General features: G+C 38.8%; 1 protein-coding gene across 2 annotated transcripts in view; it reads right to left on the bottom strand.

Annotated features, from left to right (window-relative positions):
- Positions 1-1,229: 1,229 nt before the first annotated feature.
- The window catches only part of SLC9A7 (solute carrier family 9 member A7), a 66,729-nt gene continuing 48,328 nt past the window's right edge, over positions 1,230-19,630 (bottom strand). The window contains exons 13-17 of one of the 2 annotated variants that reach the window (XM_077781517.1): positions 19,481-19,540; positions 14,772-14,835; positions 11,950-12,032; positions 8,690-8,795; positions 1,230-2,971 (exon numbers count right to left, since the gene is read on the bottom strand). In XM_077781517.1, coding sequence (XP_077637643.1) covers positions 2,723-2,971; positions 8,690-8,795; positions 11,950-12,032; positions 14,772-14,835; positions 19,481-19,540 — 562 coding nt within the window. In that variant the 3' untranslated portion in view covers positions 1,230-2,722. The remainder of the gene's footprint in view (positions 2,972-8,689; positions 8,796-11,949; positions 12,033-14,771; positions 14,836-19,480; positions 19,541-19,630) is intronic. The other variant, XM_077781518.1, reaches the window with a different exon arrangement.

The following is a 19,630-nucleotide window of genomic DNA, read 5'->3' as shown; positions in this document are numbered from 1 at the left end:
AACATAGTAGCTATTATTTCATTAATAATAATTATAATTAATAATAATAATAATAATTTTAACCTTTGCTATTTACTAGTGTCAAATCAGCTCTTCGGAAGTTCAACCTCCAGTTGTCTCCTCCAGTAAAAATTCCTTCAGTCCTTTCCCCAAAGGCAATTCCTTCCTTGTAAAAGTAAATACATTTTTTTCATCTTTTCTTAGGTCAGAAAACATGCATTCTTGGAATAGGGCTAGACTTGGTCAAGTACGAAGTATGTGATACTTCACCCTTGCTTAGGCTTATCAGAAAAGCCAGTTTACATTGCATAGTAGACATGTAGCAGAGAGTGTAAACACACTTGTCACAGTGCTCCTCCTTTCTGATAACTGGAGACCGAGGATCAGAGCTGCTCCTGGAGCCGGCGTCAGCAGCACTTGGAGCACCTCTCACGGAAAGCACCCTGGAAATTCCAGTGTTGGGCCCCTGTTAGTAGCAATGCTCTTGGCAGTCACAGGATCTGCTCATGGCTCCTCAGCTTTAACTGATAAACTGCCTGTGCTCCCAGGGAAGTGAAGGGAATTGGCCTTTTTTTGCAAAACACATGCAGGCCTGAAAAGGAGTTGTTTTGCTCAGTGATCTGCATCAGGGTTTGTTACTCTGCACCATTTAAGAGCAAAGCTCCCTCATTGCAGTCTACAGCTTCCTCTCGAGGGGAAGAGGAGAGGCACTGGTCTCTTCTCTCTGGTGAACAGTGACAGGGATCAGGGAATGGCCTGAAGTTGTGTCAGGGGACTTTTAGGTTGGATATTAGAAAAAGAACCTTTTTCTAATATCAGAACACCAGAGGGTGGCTGGGCACTGGAACAGCTCCCCAGGGCAGTGGTCACAGCACCAGCCTGACAGAGTTCAAGAAGCATTTGGACAACACCCTCAGGCACATGGTGTGCCCCTTGGGGATGGTGCTATGCAGGGCCAGGAGTTGGACTTGATAGTCCTTTTGTGTCCCTTCCAACTGGGAATATTCTGTGATTCTATATTGGTCTTAGAATTCTTCCAGAAAAACACTCCTGGTTTCCTTGTGTCTTTTCTTAATAATTTGAGACAGTCATTATAGATCAATACCCTTTATAAATTTACCCTGGAGGGACAGACAGGGAGGTAGATCATTGATTAGAGAACACATTTGAAAGAAAGCAGACTAGACAACACAACTGCAAAGTTCTTCTGCAGCAGGAAGCTCACGTACTGAGGTTAGCCCAATAAGTTTAATAGTTAAGGAAAAACAGAGTGGGTATTTACTCACACACAATTTTATGAGAGGAACAACTGAAATGACAGCAAGAAAAACACACTTTTTGGACAAACTGATATTACATCACGTTAGTGGGCCACAAACTCTTTAAAAAAATAAATCTTTTGAGACATGAGAATGAAATCACATTTTAGCATGCTTTAAATAGCTGAAAGGCTCTTCAAAGCATACATTTTCAGCTATTGGCAGAGACAATGATTATCTCCTCATCTGGAAATTAAAAAGCATTTAGCAATAAGTTAAAGCTAGCCTACATGTAAGTGGGCTAAATACTAGTCAGAGATTTTTCCCTTTTCACATTTAAGATGATACTACAGTTTATCACTTTGGGAGCTTATATGCTGTTGTGCAATGCCCCACTGAAGTTTCACATCTACTCTGCAAAAGAGAATAAGGGTAAACAGCTTCTTTTAGGATAGTCACAAATGGTAAAAACAGTAGTATTTGTTTGTCTGTTTTAATTAGATGTTTGCTGTTTATCACACACAAGAACTGTAAGCAGAGTCCATGAATTCTTCTGAGAATTATGAAACCTCCTGGTTCCATGCAAGTCCAATACTGCTTCTCTCTCTCTCTCTTTATTTCCCTCCTCCTCCTATCTGCAGTTTTCCCCAGCACAAGTTTCCAACTGTCTTCATATGAAAGAAAATTTTACTTCATGACTGCTACCCGAGAGAGCCTGGCTCCAGGCTCACGTTGGCTTCAGGTACATCTTAAACCACAGGAAGCTGCATGTTTTTCTTTTGAGGCACTAGAAGTTAGGCTAAGAGTAATAGTCAAGTTGCCCAAAGCTAAAGGGACAAGTAGCTTTCATTGCCTTCCTATTTAAACAGCTGGCCAGCAAAGAAATCTTATTTTCCCTTTTTTTCCCTGAAATAGATTAAGTACATTTTGCAGTAACAGATTCCCCAGTCTTTCATTCACACATCTGTAACCCTAATGTTTACTGTCCCATTTCACTTGAATTTCCTCAGCCTCACGAGAGAAGTTAACCATGGATCTCTTCACATTCAGATACGCGCACAATCTTTTTTGTCTCTTAATAATTATCAAATTTGTACTTGTCTTTTCACATTCTCAAGCTAAGCCAAGACAAGCTTGGTTCTATGACAACATTTTCAAGTATCTCTCTTCAGAGAGAGCTGCTGCAGCTGAACAAGACAATTGCAGCATGCTAGTTATACTTGGATTTGATAAGCAGTTGGAAAGAGGAGAATAACCAGTTTTCTCATTTGTCTATTTTCAGACATATAGAAAACCCCACTGTCAGCAACTTGAGTAAAAAATAGGTGACATCTTCAGACCCCAGTAAAACCACTTATGTGTGTTAACTTGTTTAAATAAACACCCCCACCTCAAGTGACACAGCGGCCTGCAGTCTTCCTTGATCCATTCACAGAGCAAGAATTATTTTACTGAGTCAGTAATCATGCATTGTATTCCAGAGGAAATACTAGCCGGGTACCCCTGTTTGTAACTTCATGATCTGCTGCTCCTAAATCACGTTCCAGTGCTTCCTCTGAACTACTTTTTGTTCTCCTGCTGTCAAGGTTAGTGGTAGCTGTATGGGGGCCAGAAGAACCATTTGCAGTTATTGTTGTATCACCATATGTCACAGTAAGGTCACCATCATTCAGAATAAAATCAGAATCCTCTTCTCGGAGCTGTTCCTGATTCTGAAAAAAAAAAAAAAAAAAAAAAGAAAAATCTCTATACACATGCACAGCACCTTTCTTTGCTCAGAACATAACAGAAGAATTAACCTACATGTCAATACAGAAGAGATAAGGTTCCACCTTAAGAAATGTTAAAAATAACCTTGAACCCAGTGTTTGTAAATCAGCTTACTGTTCCCTGTATAACTACTGCTACTGGGGAGAGATGAGAGGGAGCTGAAGCCAAGAACTAGGTTATGGAACGAGTGACCCAGGATTTAGTAGCACTGGAAGGACACCAGAAGTACGAGAGATGAGTGGTACATATTGGGTTTTGCATGACAATTTAGAGGGCAGTACACGAGGATCAAGTATAGTTGAGCCACTTACACACAGAGTTGCATCTGTTGCTAATTAGTCAAATTCATTAGTAAACTTTTCATGCAAGTCAATAAGAACACAGAAAGTCCAAAATCTCAATATTCAAGGATTCCTCAACACTTTTTTGTTACACATCAAGAACTAACAATATTTTTTTCAAACTATCTCCTTACTTTTGCCTATTACTAAAGAAAGAATTACTTGACCTAGTTCTTCAGAATGCTTCTGAGCCATAAAGGATGGATAGAACAAAATGCTTGCTTCATAGTTTTGTAACTAGTTCTGATGTATTTTCTTCTCAAAATCATTTAAGAAAGTGGCTCACAAAACCCTGTGAATTTATTTTGGCAGAGATGGGATGAAATATTTAGTCAGGGAATAGAAATTGCCAAAGCATAATAAAGCACTTCATTTCTCTATCACAACATAATACAACAACAATTGTACCGTGTTCCACTCCTGTTTAACGTGGTAAAGGGCAAAATAGCTGAATTGGTCAGCAAATGGGCTTTCTTCATATCTGAAGAAAATTCTAATTACTGCTATAAGCTTGCTTTTTTGCAACTGAAAGCAATTATTTCCCCACATGAATGGCTCTGTACGGCTTAGCAGGAGCTAAAATGTGTATTGCTGTTCCCTCGGTAGACTGGACACGGATCGGGCTACGTTCTCAAAATACATTATTTTCTTGCACTGCGGCAAAGGAAGGGGGGCACAGGCCATGTGAGATGGGATGTCTGTGATCAACGTGAACAGAAAGCTCTGCTTCTACTGCAGAATAGGAGTTCAGGGCATTAGAGATTGAAAATGCTGATTAACCTGTCCACGATGAAAAATGCAGCTCCTGGCTAAATAAAACTTCCTGGGAAAGCTTCCTGTCATTATGTCAGAAAGATAATCAGACAAAATGAAGCTGCAAAAGCCTCTAGATGATACAGAATATATAACTAACGAGGACTAGAAGAGGTGTCAGGAGTTTGCCAAAATCAACAAAAGAAATGGTGCGCTTCAGTGTTGTCTGCAAGACAAGCTCTACTTTGAAGGAATGCTAATTTCTTAGAACCTTTATGGCATCCAAATTTATCATTGCTTTTTTGTGACAGGGTTAGTCTGATAGAGAGCACTGTTCTCAAAGAGCAAATATAGGTTAGGACGCTTGCTTTTTTGGTCACAAAGAAAACACTGACCTACTGTCACCATCTTAAATAGGAAAAAAAAAGGGGGAGAAATTAAGGGGTTCAGCTATAATTGACAGAAACCGCTTTTGAAATCTTTTAGTTGCAAAAGAAAAAGGAAGTCTGATGTATAAGACGAAAATGATTTAAAAAGTCACAAAATAATCAGTTTAAGAAAATCTGCAATCTGTATATATATTGTTTTGAAGAAGAGGTATTCATATAAGGATGAAAATCAGAAAAATAAGCAAGAACCAGGAAGTTTGTGACTGTTGACTGATTATGTTTTAAAAAGTTGAAGAAGCTGCTAAGGTCTGTCACACATTCCCCTTCATGGTTTTTGCCCTTGGAGAAGCACCAAGGAGGGAAAGGCAGCGTTAACAGAGCACAGAAGGTATGGCTGTACAAGGGCCACATGTGAAGTGGCTGCAGCAAGCTCCCAAAGCACCTCCTGTCTCCACAATGCTATTGAACAGTGAACCCTTGCAGCCACCTATCAGATAAGAAACTGTAAGAACACACTACACCTGAGCTTCCCCAAAGGCTGAGGAGCTCTTGGAAGCATGATACTGAAAGAGAGGGTCACAGGCTTTGTAATATATGGCAAGTACTGACTCAGTCTTACTTGGTTTGTCCCAGGCTGCACTTACATGTGCCTAAACATGATCAGTTCCAGAGAAAACACTGAGCTTTCTCTCAAGGTAGTGAACAAAAATTGCCTTGTAGAAGCCAAGGTCCACTTATTTGTTTCTGTTCTGAAACTGCAAGCAGCTTGTATTTTATTTCCTATATTTCTCCAGAGAACACCCACGAAAAATCTCATGTACTATACAGTTTTACTATGTTTGCAAACAAAGAGGATGGGCAAATAAACCTATCTTGCTTCATGCAGCACAAACAATTCATTCAAGAAAGACAGGAAATGTATCCAAATAGATCCACAGAGACTTGAAATACTCCCAAGAATAACCCTGAACAGGCCTCTGTAATCCCCTACGGTTCTGTAGGAAAAGCTTCAATTCACTCAGAAAACATAGGCCTGAACAACACTACTGAACCTGACATACTAAAATGGCTAAAGACTGAATCCAAAACTCTGCAAAAGTCTGAATTCTGCTTTGATGTGCTGACCATAACCTTGAGGGACTTCTCTGCAGACTATCCTCTTTGTGGTGAAAGCTGTTCCTGCTCCTAAGAATACATACTGGAGATGGTTTTTGTTATAAAAGCTTATTTAAAAGGAGTTACTGCTTACAAAGCCAGTCTTTATTGCCTTCTAAGACAATGTTTAAAAAAAGCACAAGCAAAGTACGATGCATGTGCAAAGTGCTGGCACTCACCACAAATGCTGTTGCTGAGCACAACACAGGCACCACAGATAACAGAACTTGCATTAGAAGTTACTTATCTTGTGGCTCCAAAACAAAAACATTGAACACCATGCATGCAAAATATATTCCAGTTTAAACCTGATGCTTCATTTAGTTTCTCTCTTTCTCATCTGAATTTAAATTCACCAAGGAAACTAAGTAATTTTTGCTATGAAGCTACAACCACTAAGGAGGGGGAAGGGGGAAGCCTGGCTGAACAGTTTTCTTATCCATTTTGAGAGTTCTCTCCTCCAAAGATTGCAAATCAAGTTTCTTCACTGGGCTTGCATATTTATAAATGACTTCAATTCCTTCTAGTCTCATACCAAGTTGTCATACTATGTATATGCAATAAATATATATGTTTTTAAGTGTGGAAGAGCCCCGAAACAAACAACAACAAAAAATATCTCCAGGAGGGCTTCTTTCAGCTGGAATAAATGACTGATAGAACAGAAAATTACTAAAAATTGCAAAGGACATTTCAAGAGGAAAAGCAAAATAGGTGATCTACATCAGTTTGGGATAAGCTGGAAAGCCCTGCCAACAGGTCAGGCACCAAAGATAACACCAGAAGAGGAAAACTGTGATTAAAATTATACATTTCAAAATTTAACTGCTAACAGCAGCAACTTTTCATGCTTTAAATTCCAACTTGTCTGTCTGGGTTGGAAACAGCCTAGTGGCACAGTGTTAAAGCAGTGGGAGAATGTCAACAAGGAACAGTAACATCATCCCTGGAAATAATCCACTGTATCTCACCCCTGTGGACTGACTCAGAGCCCTACACATACTCCATGCAAATTGAGGCTTAGAGGACATGATCTCATGCTGAGGTATAAGTTGTGGGTGGGCTGCATTGGAGGATTATTTGACTTTCAGACTTCTGAACCCCCCTTTGGCATTTAATTAAAAATACCTACTCCCACTTGTGGAAGTGAGAGTGAATTCTAAGTAAGGTTATGATAAAGTCAGAGAAGAAAAAAAAAAAACTAAAACAACAAAAGCTAAAAACGATCTACAAATATACAGTCAGCATAGCCACATACTTATTGCTTTCTTCTCTATATAGATATCATAGCTCAGACATGCACCTGGAATGAGATCCAAGATTTAACACTTGTTTGGAAAACATATTTCACAGTTATGTTATACTTTATTAAGTATTTACAGACTTTTTTTTTCTTATTTAACTGACAATCTTCAGTCTTTAATTCTCACAGGTGTACCATTTATTTTTCCTGGAAATACCTCAGAAAAGCACTATTCCAAGCAGTTTCTGTCCTCACAAAGACATGGCTGTCTCTGTTGCTTCACCTGCATTTAATAGAAAGGCGAAAGATTCCATAGCTTATAAACCAGTAATGAAATGTCACAGCCAAGCACTGTAGCAAAGTCAGCCATGTAAAGAAACAAAAAGACACAAAGCAACTGTAGGGTTCAGAAACCTTGAAAAGAAGCTAGAAATAAAACTTCAAAATCATATTCTTTCCTAAGACAAATGCGGCACCTCACTGAAAAGGAACAGGAAAGAGAATACAATAGGAAAGTTCTGTATTATACACCTTAACGAAGTATACAACATAACAAGCCTTTTTAATGAAGCTAATGTCCTGTGTGTGCCACTGAGCCAATCCATTGAATAGTAAGTTTCTATATCTGGTGGTAGCCAACAATGGTGAGTAATGAGGGGAAAAAAAAAAAAGAAGAAAAAGAGCCAACTATAAGAGAAAATGAGAGTCAAAGCTTGCATATTCATTCTGGTTATATCCTCAGTTACTGGACAACTACTCTGATAAGATCATACAAAGACAGACTATGGGTAGTGCACAAGTGGGCTAATTGATCTGATGGATGCCTTCCAATCTAAACATGTTTTAAGACCTTCAATGCCATTGCAAAGATGGGAACTAGGCCAATTTCTTGTATTGCTATAGTTCCAAATGGGCAACAAGTACCTCAAAGTTCTTTGAAATTTTTCTATCAGGTATAAGTAAGATGCTAATGATACACAGAAAGAAATGTAGGTAAAGATTTCAATGCTGCAATTAGAATTCATAACTCTCTAGGAAAGGATTAATACACAACTGGTCCAAGACTGCTTGAGCATAGTGATATAAACATCCCAGAGAACCTGCAAATTTGAGATGTCCCACATGGTACTATGGCTTTATTTACAAGCAGTTTATGAAAAACTGTAGATTTCAGAAGCACTGTACAGATAAGAATGACAAGTATCAGGATCCTACAAGACTAATATGAGAATAGAGCACAAATTATTGCAAGACATGTCTGTAAAGACAGTATGGTGACCTGCTAGACTGAGATAAGTAACTGATTAATGGTTTCTGAAACCTGATCTCAAATTTTGCAGTGGAAACAATGCAGGGAAGAGCTACTAGGTTTTTTTTCCAGCTGGGTAAATGTGTCAATGACATCTCCAAGGAGAGCTCAAAGTTTAACAGCAACAGGCAAAGAATGCTGTCCAAAAGCCTTGAGAGGGGACTGAAAATTTTGAAGTACTTCACTGAACTGGGTTATTGATTAGGCCTGAAATTTCCCCATATCCTTAAATGTTATTTTTCTAAAGTAGTATTTGAACAATAAGATAATTTCTGATCTTAAACAACAGAAGCTTTTGCCTCAGGGGAGACAATCTTAAAATTTTTCTGCCTAGGAAAACCATGACTTTCTTGCAGTATGTCTATCAGACCAGCTGAAACCAGGACATTACCTAAAAAGAAAAAACAACAATTTGCTGAAATTAGATAAATAAAAATCAAAACTAAGAGGTATTGAATTGTTTTACTTACATCATAAACCTGGGGACTTGTCAGACAGCGGGCTATCAGGCCACACCAGCTGGGCAGCGTTGTGGTCAATGGAGGGCCACTGTGAGTGAGAATTGGCTTTAAATAACTTCAGTAGTTAAGGAAAACACACCAATGCTCAAAAACCACTACTGAAAATAAAAAGACAATTGTACATAAATGTAGTTCTGCCTTTGAACTGTGATATGCAATACTTGGACATAAAACACCCTCCCAACATTTTCCCCTTATTGTTTCAAGGTAGGTTCTTCACTCACTAATCTTCTGCAAGGACTACTAGCTAACTTTCTTCTTACAAGTTTCAAGCAGTTGCAATGTTTCCAGCTTCCATGCTCTTAAGTAAAAAGGAGAAAGCAAAGGTGGTTTAGTGTTGAAATATCCAAGGGTGTTTCTGCTCTGAAGATGGGAGCATAGTGTCAAGGTTGCAAGCTATGGGCAGCAAATGTCCTAGGTGTGGCTTAATACAGGGAAATACAGAAATTCTGTCCATTCAATGTCCTCAAAACAATATAACCACTTATCTGCTGGTTACTGAGCCACAGAGGTGCAGCCAGAGATACTACCCTGGTAATACTCACAGACATTTCTCTAGTGTACATATATTTACCACACGGTGCCAGAAAGGCAAAGGGAAAACTGTATGAACCATGTACCACAGTGTCAAAGGAAAGTAGTGCTACCTAAATGACACTGAGGGGACATGGGTGTGGGAAAGTGTCTTTAGTCCTATTTTACAGGTCTATGCCCTGGTAAATCCACACTTTTCACATGAGTACTCCATACTGATCATATGCCTGAAAAAATATACCCAAGATTCAAAATATATGTCTCTGTTAAAAAGCAGCATATTGATCTTGACTAGCACATTAATAAATCAATTTTATTTTAAATTCAAATATATAAGTTGCAGGTATTCTAGTTAATTTCTTAGGCACAGAGATAATAAAGTCCATTTGTTAATATAACAGTTTCCCTCCCAACCATTAAGATTCTTAGGGCAAAGGGGCTGTTTTAGCAGAGCTACCCCTTCCCTTTAGCAGAGCCTGGCACATCTGTTTACTCGAGAGGAGTTATGTTTCCTCCTTTCCTCCTTCACTAGGAGTGTGGTTACACCCATTCCTGGAAAGTAACAAGCTCTTCGCCCTTGCACTAACCCAGGCTCCACGCTGCCCCTGTGCCAGACAGGCAGCAACTCAGCCGTGAAAAAACAAGCCCAGTTGAAGACATCTGCTACTTCATCAAACTTGCAGTTTTCTCCCTGTTTGACAGTTGTGGGTGAGCCCAGGGAACAGCCCACAACATTAAGTGAACTCTGCATTCCACAGGAATGAAGTTCCCACTCATCCATGCGTACAGAGCTCTGCAGGCAATAGTGAGCTCTGGAGCACACTTTTCCGTCATTGCTTACATCTTTTTCAAGTTAAGCTCTCTTGCAAAGAGTGAATTTTGAGAGAATCTGCCTTTCTACCCAGAAATCAAGTGAATGCACCAGCAAAAAAAACCCACTTAGACATGGATATAGGTGGCAATTCTAAAGATCATCCCATCTGTACAGTTTAAGCCCACCCAGCCAATGCTTATCTGAATGCCTTCTTCCAACAGAAGGAGCAGACTTTTATCTCTACATACAGTAAGACAGTTCTGCCTCTCAATGTCAGTTTCCTTGGCACAAACATCACAGAAATTTTCCTAAATATTGCTAGTCATCACTGGGAAAAAAAAAAAAAAATGCACTGTCAAGATCCTTTAAGTTTCTGTGAAACAGGTAATTAGGCTGTAATTTTCCCCAGGCACTCCCCCCGCCTTTGCTGTAGCTGCTAGGGAGGGATGTTCTTTGCAAGCGTCAGCTGAGGGAAGTCAGCATTGCCAACTACTCCTTTCATTGGGCACATCCCTTTTGTAAAGGCAAGGGAAGAGGACAGCTCTGCTTCCTCCTTAAAAAGACAAAAAAGAAGCAGTCAGCCACAGCCAGATCTTTCATGCTTTTAACACGGAAGTCTCTCTGGTTTTTTGGGGTATTTTTAATAATAAAAATTGACCTTGAGGCACTTTGAGGCCAATCACTAGAAGAGTTAACTTGGAATTATGAACATTTATGGATGTTTAAAATAGCACATACACCCCCGTCTGTGCTTTGGGTCAGTACTACTGCAACCGAAAGCATTGGTCACAAACAGATTTTATCCCAAAGATGCAAGTGCTATTAGGATCCAAACATTTTTAACATACTAGCTAGGTTTGTCTGGGTGTGAAAGCCTCATGCACAAGGCATGGAAGGAAACTACTATGCTCCAACCAGCCCAGCAATCTCTCATCAATCAAAGGCCAAGACCCCAGTGGAAAGACTCACATGCAATCTACAAGAACATTAGGGCCCTATCTCTGGTTAGTGTGTATATTTAGCTGCCCCAGAAATTACTAGGAATTCAGTCCTGACATTTCTTTGGGTTTCTAGGTATAAGTGACTTGCCATGGCCACAAGATTATTTTTGCCATTTTCCGCTAAGTGACTCTAAGCTGTTGAGGAGGAGCAGCTGTGACATACTCAATGTGTCATAATTAATAACATACTATTAAGTAGATTCAAAAAAAAACCCAAACCCACAAGCATGAAATACAGGACAGCTACACAAAAGTTACTCAGAATCTTAAACAAGGTTATCTAAATAGTATAATAATAGCTTCAGAAAGGTTGTTCAGTACTATACACACTCAGAGACACTCTGCTTTAACACCCATAGTACCTTCTGGATATACTTAAGGAGATCAGCTGGATCTCATGTAGATTTTTAGTTCCAGAACTTCCTCTTTAGGAATCAACCACAGATTTTGGGACTTCATCACAAAAGCAGATGGCTCTGCAGAGCAATGAGTTGAGGCTTAGATATATACAATGAACTGGAAAACTAGTTTGTGCTATTAGCATCATTGAAAAGAAGCACAGATTAATAGAACAAATTAGAGGTCCTGAAACAGTTAATTGTCTGTCTTATTGTTTAGGAAGGTACTTCATCTCTGACTGGCTTCTGTCCGCCAGCATGTGTCACACACCCTACATTAGGGAAAGGAAAAGTCTGCTGAGCCAGTGAGTCCAGCTTCAGTTCTGTGCCTTGAGCCTGTCAAATACTTGAGAGAGTCAAACAGGAGAAAGATCAAGTGCTTAAGGCTACATATGGGTACATGGAAAGGGAAAAAGTGAGCATTTCATGCCTTGTAAGTAGGCTGTGTTTTCAGAAGGATACTTATGATCAAAGCTATACCACAGCCTGAAGAGCCAAGCGCTTTCCTGCTTCGTTCTGTTCCTTCGCGCAGAATCTTGGCCATCCTAAAAGTAAGATAAAAACATATTCAATACTTCAGGCAGAAAAACACAGAACTATATACTCCAATAATTCATAATATAATGTCCTGTCAAAAAATAAAATAAAAAAAAGCCATATTACTTCAATACTTGAAACACAGAAGTACTTGAAACACAGAAGAAATCTGTTTAGAGACTTGCTAATACTGAGTTTACCTTCCCTAGAAAGACCAGAAAGAACTGTAGAGAACCAGGCTTTCTTCATTGCACTCAAGTTACCTTAACAACTCCACTACCACCAAGTTCCCTGGAGCCTAAAATCTTTTCTTGCTGTTAGTTTAGTAACAGATATAGAAATAATTTCCAAACTGATAAATAAGCCTCATTGATATTCCAAGACTGATACCTATTCATTACTTGGCTGGCTTCCTTAACTCTAGGTCTAGGTCTAACTGTATGTTTGATGGTTTTTCTTAAGCATATTGCTTCCTTGGAAGAACAAGTGAAATTACCATATCTGATAAATTCTCAGAACTCTGATGAAATTTATCACATTGAAAAGAAATGTCCTTAACAGAGAATCCATATAAAGATCACAATTGAGGGAGGTCATGCAAATCTCCGAAATGCTGGATCAACCTTCAAAGGGCCAACAGTGTTAAATGTAATCTCTTACCTAGCTGTGCTGCAAATGATCACACCAGCTGGTCTGCAGCTGCATTTGTTTTAACTTTTGTTACTGTTTAGGGTTTGAGTGCTTTGCTTTGTGTTTTTGTTTTGTTGTTTGTTGTTCAGATTGGAGGGGGGGGGGGGTGTCTGTGGCCAGAGGCCAGAGTTAAACACAGGAAAACAAATAAAACAAATGAATGCCTTGTATGAATCTTCCAAACTACTGGAAAAGGGCAAGACAGGATTACACTGCGTACTTCTGACCTGCAAAAAATCCATTATCCACCAAGAGTTAAACCAAATAAATTTTCACTCCCTCCCCTTCCCAAATGATATATTTTCTTTAACTGTGACATAGTGCTAATCTTGGCTTGGTGAAAGAAAGATGATTCCAAAGGGAACTGACTAATGCACTACATTAGCAATGCAATGCACAGCTAAAGAGGGATAGTAGAAAGGGTTAGTTTTTTATGTTTACATGGGAAAAAGCAAACATAATATTTCCATGGCAGACACTGAATGAGAACAGAATACCCATGCTCTGTTCCCATTAGAGCAATTCCTCAATTACTGAGGACAAGCTCAGTCTGAACTGGCCAAAGCCATCTTTCCATGATACCAATTCCTAACCTTGAAATATATATCTATGAATATATGCAGTAATTGTGGCCTTCACTGTAAAAACTCTTTTGAAACCTGGACTTCTTGTTACTTCCAGATAGTTACAAAACAAAGTTCACCCTTTCTTGTAGCCAACTCCGCCATTTCAGCATCTATTTTGTGTGCTGGACACAGGCTTTTACAAAGAACATAGAGATGCCAAGTGTAGTTTCTGAAATGAAAGATGTGCTTCCTGAGCAAGTATCTCTTACCTGTACAACATGTACCATGAAAAGAAAAAGGAAGGATTGGAAAAAAAGCCAAAAAACCCCACAACCAACTAAAAATACACCAAACAAACAACCCCCCCCCAAAAAAAAATAACAACCCAAAAATCAACAAGAAAAAACACCAGAAACAAATAAACACCACCAACAAAAAACCTACCAACCCCCCCCCAAAAAAAAAAAAAAAAACAAACCCAAAAAACCAAACCTACCCTAAGGCAGGAGAAACCACTATGAAAAATAGCTAATCCTAAATACATTATTCTATCTCTGACCAGCCTGAACACTGGCATCATCATACAACCCTTGCTCCCTAAACATCCTCTAGATCCAAAGTTGTCTTCTTCAAGTAGGTTCCTTCATAAGCCACCAGCTGTGCTGCTAAAATATCAGTGTCAAGCAGAGCTCTGGAAGAGTGCAAACCAAGGTCTGGACAGAGGAAATTCCCAGTTAAGCCTGAGGAAGAATTTTTGAGTTGTTTTGGTTTTTTCCAGATCTTTCACTCCTCCTGTGAATCAACTCAAGTTTATAGATGAGCGAAACTTAAAATTCTGCTATGAACAACATTCTTCCAATGATCTTGTTTACCAATAGCATATTTCAGGGGAAAAAAGTCAACTCTTGGGTTGTTACTGATGCGTGGAAAGCTTCAGTAAAGATTCACAGCAGCAGTTGGCTGAATACAAATGGAAGCTTGCCCGTGCTCCTTCTGCTTCACCCAGGTGATAGGTAGTGCAGGCAGGATACAGCTGGCATGTGGTTTGGTATACAAGAGTTGAGATCAGATTAGCAAACTTAATCTTGGATTCTAAGCAAGTCCAAGGGCCAAAATTTGGTATCAGTTAAGGAGGAGGAGCTAAGAGTGTTACCTCTGAACTGAGAAGAACTATTTATGCAGTAGCATGCCAAGAGCAAGCATGTTGGTAGGTGAGGGAAGAAGAAAGTGCATTGTTATACAGTGTATTAGTAGATTTGGGAAGGTTTGTGATGCCTTACGTGTATACAAAAATGTGACCATGACAGCGTTGCACCCAAAATCACTGAATGTTTTTCAGTGGGCATTACTTGAATATTACAAAGCAAAATCCCCTACTGTCTTACTAGCTCGGACAGAAAGGTTTTATCCATGCATACAACTTCTGCAGTTTTTTATTGTTTTAGTTATAAAATAAGATCAACCTATTATAGAAGTTATGTAATTACTTACTCCTTGTAAGACTTGAAAGCTGTCATTAGTAGGTGGAGGATCCTGATCTGGGTCAACCCCAACCCTACAGAAACATTAGGAAAACAAAGCAAGTGGTGTTACTGAGGGTTGCAAATGCTGTAAGTTTGGCAGAATGCATTTTAAAAGCACTTTAAGCACCCAGCAAAGCTGCATCAGAGAGGTTATAAGAATAGATTGAGGAAGAGCTGTCCATTAATCCCCTGCAGTTACATAGCTATAAACAAGATACTTTTTCACTCAAGAAATTGCTTTAACTCTATGTCAGCATCAACTTCTACTGCTTACCTTTGTTGCCAATTTTTTTAGAACACTGGAAAATACTATTTTGCCTTAAAAAGTGAATGGCATCCTCTTCAGTGGACAGTATCCCTCAGGTCCAGCAGGAAGAAAACAGAAACTAAGGATAAAGCCCAGCCTAAATACTTCTCCAGCAAATAACTGCCAGATAAATCTGTGAATGGCTGAAATACACTGTTTTTAACAGACACACTCCATGTTTTAACACACTATGGGAAGCAAAAAAAATATTTTATAAAGGGTCACAACATTAATTTGCTGCAAGTTTCATTCACCTAACACAACACAGCCACAGTGGACTAACACGTGGCCTGTAGTCCAGCCTCCCATCTGAGTGAGGCAGGGTTTGTGTAGCGAGGGTGTTGACACAGAATATGTTAAGAAGAAACTGTCTACTCACTTTTGCATAGTTAGAAACTGAATAGTTAGAATACTGAACCATCCTTGCACATAGGGCTCCTATCCAAGATTGGCATTTAATTCTTGTAATTATGTTCAGGTTTTTCTGGTCTGGTTTGGGGTAGACTGGATTTGTCTATTTTATATCCTATTCATGTCCTGTTCTCTGTCAGCTCTTGTAGAACCTAAGCCTCCAACCTTAAAAGTTAGGTAAGATTCTTAGTCTCAAACATGCTGTGTTTCAGTTCCACCATGTCACATAGTAAGTGTAGGAAAACACATGCAACAGCCATCTCGGACAATAAGATTTTGTTAACATTGTCACTTCTACTCCCTTAGAAGGGACTGAGCTGGTTTGGTGAAATTTCCTTGTCACTTAGACTTTTTGTATGTTTGCTAATCATTTTATAGCTATGGTGTTTATGCAACAGCCCTAAGAATCACCAGAAGCCAAGAGAACCTTGCTGGTCAGGCCATATAATTGGTTTGTCCCAGGGACACCATGCTTGGATCAAATAAAAGGAGAACACTTTCAAATAGCTTCCAGGGCAGCATTTTTTGATAGAACAATAGAAGAAGAAAAGTTTAAAGTCATCCTTGTAGACTCACAGCCAGCTCAAGGCCCCACATGAGTTAATGTAATTCAGAGAAAATCCAGAAGGCTGCTCTGCACCAGCCTCCTATGAAACTAGTGCTAATCCAGTCCTTTGCTTGGATTTTTTTTTTTCCTAAGCCTCTTGCTCTTTCCTCATCACTTCCTTTTTCCACATATAGAATCATCTTGAACTTTAGGCACATTTAGCCTGGAAATTCCTTGGCACTCACCAGCCTTAGAATGGAAAAGCTTCACCAGTTTAAGGGAACACTGGATAGAGAGACTGAGTACTGGATTGTAACCATGCTAAAATAAAGCACCACACACAAGAGCTCTGTGAGCTGAGAGCTGAGGTGTTACTGCTTTGGCTATCACTACATAAGAACAGGTTTTGACAGGGAAACCTGGTTCTAATGCAGAAAGCTGACAAACAACATCAGGAAACTGACTTAGTACAGTAATACAAGTATATACATAAGAGTATGCATTCCTTTATAAGTACACATGAAAATAAAAAAAAAAACACTTGTGGCTTTCCAAACTGCCCATGTGGGAAGGTTCAATGTGTTATGCAAAGCAACCAGGCTCATGTTGGCTGTGTAGCTGACACTGTGAATGGGGAGTTCAAGAAGTTTGTTCCAAAAAATGAACACAGCCCACATTCTCCAAATTGTTTTTACTCCCTGGGCTACCTATTCACTTCACAGTACATAAGAAAACCAAACAATTCAGTGTCTCAACTTTTACTTGACTTACAAGGTTGTGCATTTGTTTTGAGAATTTTAACTGCCCTTAGGCAGGGGAGTGGGGCTTAATAGATGACCAAAGCAGGATAATGACACTGTTCAATGAAAAGTCATAGTATATCACAGATCAGGAATTTGGGTTCACTGTTGTGCTGAAGAGGGAAAAAAAAAAAAGTTTCTATATTAAAATTGTTCAAATTTTAGGAAAAAAAACATACTACAAATGTTCCTTTCCATATTGAAATAGTATATCCACACAGACTTGTCAATTTAAATTTTTTCAGTTATTCTACAAATTAATTTTGAATATTTGTAAATAATTATTTTCCAAAAATCACAGTTTTAAAAATAAATTCACTCTTGAAGTCTGTTCCTCAGAGATTAACAACAAATAATTGCCATTTTGAATTCTCACAACTACTTTTTGTATATTTCAAACAATATGCTTTTGTCCTCTATTCTAGCATCAATTGTATAGGAAGTGTAACTTTTTGGTAGCAAGCCTTCCTGTTTAACTTTCAAGGTTAAATACCCTTATCTCATAGCAAGCATCACTTTTTTTTGCAGGCCCAGCCCTAGAATTCTAAGGAAGTGTCACTTTAATCACCTGAAACAAAACAATACCAAAAAACAGTCAAGTCTGTCCCAACCTCCTTTACAGTGAAAAGAAGCACAGAAAACACTTAGTTACTTCATCTTTGCTTAACTTCTTCAATAGTTAAAAGTACAAGTAAGGCTGATGCACTTATGTCTTCAACGTTGATTTTCTTCTTATGCTGAACAGAAAAAAAATACATTTTATATGCTTTTATTTTAAAAGCTTCCTGTCATTTACAGGTGCTACAAAGGTCAATATCAGTTCTCATTTATTTAACCTGCTTTATAAATTAGACTGTTACTGGATGGATTTACACAGATCCCCTCCCAGAGATCAGAGGCACAGAGAGGGCCTTGCTAAAGGCTGGACCATTTTGCTCAAACCCCACACTGTGAAAACAGTGTTTGACTGAAGAGGCACCTCTGTGATGGGGACTGAGTGGCACAGCAGATGTGGCACAGCCAAGGCCAAGGCAGTGCAGATGCTAGCAAGCATCTTTGTTTTCCCCTCCACTCTTTCTGAGAGCCCTTTGCAGGAGTTGTTTGGGGATTCCCCAAGGCTGTATAAATAAGTAATTCTTAAAAGGAAGATTTCAGATGAAGAATACTAGCAGTCTTTTAGCTGTAACAATGCATATATGTTTCAAAATCAGTGAAAAATCCATTTACTTCCCCCATTTTAACTTTGGTATCTGATAGACACCTTATTCCTCCAGTACAGACAATTAGTACTATGTAAAGTTCAGACACCTTTATTTCAGCCTTGAGAAGGTCATTAGAATCTGTAGACAAGAGTATGCTATAGTAAAAATTAATACAATTCAAGTGTATTTCTTCATTCCTCTCTAATGAAAAATTTTTTTTAAGGCAAAAAAAGCATTTTGTGCTTTAAGATCTCTGTAAGAACAAAGGAACTAGTTTTGAGCTCCTAATTCCCAACACCACAATACAGCATTTCTGCCATTAACTGATTCCTGGACTTCTTGGTCTTTATCCTACAGCTACAACTCCAGCATCACATGTAGGAGAGGAGCTACTCAGATTTGATCTCTGAAAACATTAAGCTAATGTGTAATTCAGTAATTCAAACACTGTGGGAGAAAGTGGTTCACACACAAAACTGAACTAAGTGGATGGAAATGAATGGTAAAAAGTCATATAGAACTACATCAAGTTCTCTGCTGCATCATTTTAAAATGGGTGGAATGATTTCTTCTGATGCTTCAGAAACTTTTCCAGTTCCAGCCCTACAATACATGGATGACAAGTTACTGAAATACCAGGCATTATTAGATTTAGCATGTGTAGTTACTATGGCAACAGCCAAGAATGACTGTAATAGATAATAGTTCTCAGATTGTCTGTACAAACTAACACATTGCATCTCTGGCAAATCTAGTGGTTTGCTGGAAACCTTCAATTGTGACAATGTACATGAAAGTTTTTCATTGCCCCATCCCACAGAACTTTCTTTACATAAATATTCTGTATGTTTTTATATACATACACATTGCCTATAGATGTCAGTTAGAGACTTATTTTAAATTCTCTCTCTAACCATTTATCTGTTCTAAAAACACCATACCAGAATCCTAGTCTTCTCTGGTTGTTATCTCTCTGTTTTCAAAAATATATCCCCAAAAAAGCTGGGATAAATCAGTTATGAAGTTCCTTCCAGCCTGAAGAGTTATACAAAATAACCTCAAGCAATGCTTAAGAGTATCTTTGTGGTTAAAGGCCATAAGATCAAATCCATGGTTTTCAGCTCTCAAGTCTTCCAAGGTCAGAGATTCAAGTTTTGCTTTATTAAATATCTATACACAGAGTGAAATAATGTGTTTTATAGTTAATTTTTTTAGACATGATGTGTGATCCACACTCTCACAGCTCAGAATAAGTGAATAGACTCAGAGTCGAGGAACATCTATAGTACTCTCAGAAAAGAAGCAGCAGCAGCATGCCACAGTATAGAAAAAGAGCACACACTCAGTGTTACAAAGATGAAAAAAGCCAAGCACCGGGTTAATGTGGTATCAAGGAAAGCACAGTGTCACCTGAAATACAGCCAGTGGCTTTCACTCATCTCTTCCACCGATGGAACATGGTCACCAACTCTGGTACAGTACAAGAATGCAACGTGAGTAACAAAATGCTCATGAGTTGGGGGCTCTACAGACTTTTCAGCAAAACAAAGCAAACCAACA

This window comes from Lonchura striata, chromosome 2, assembly GCF_046129695.1.
Source record: "Lonchura striata isolate bLonStr1 chromosome 2, bLonStr1.mat, whole genome shotgun sequence".
NCBI lineage: Eukaryota > Metazoa > Chordata > Aves > Passeriformes > Estrildidae > Lonchura > Lonchura striata.
Note: the sequence above shows the minus strand (reverse complement) of the source record. Positions and strands in the feature narration are given on the sequence as shown.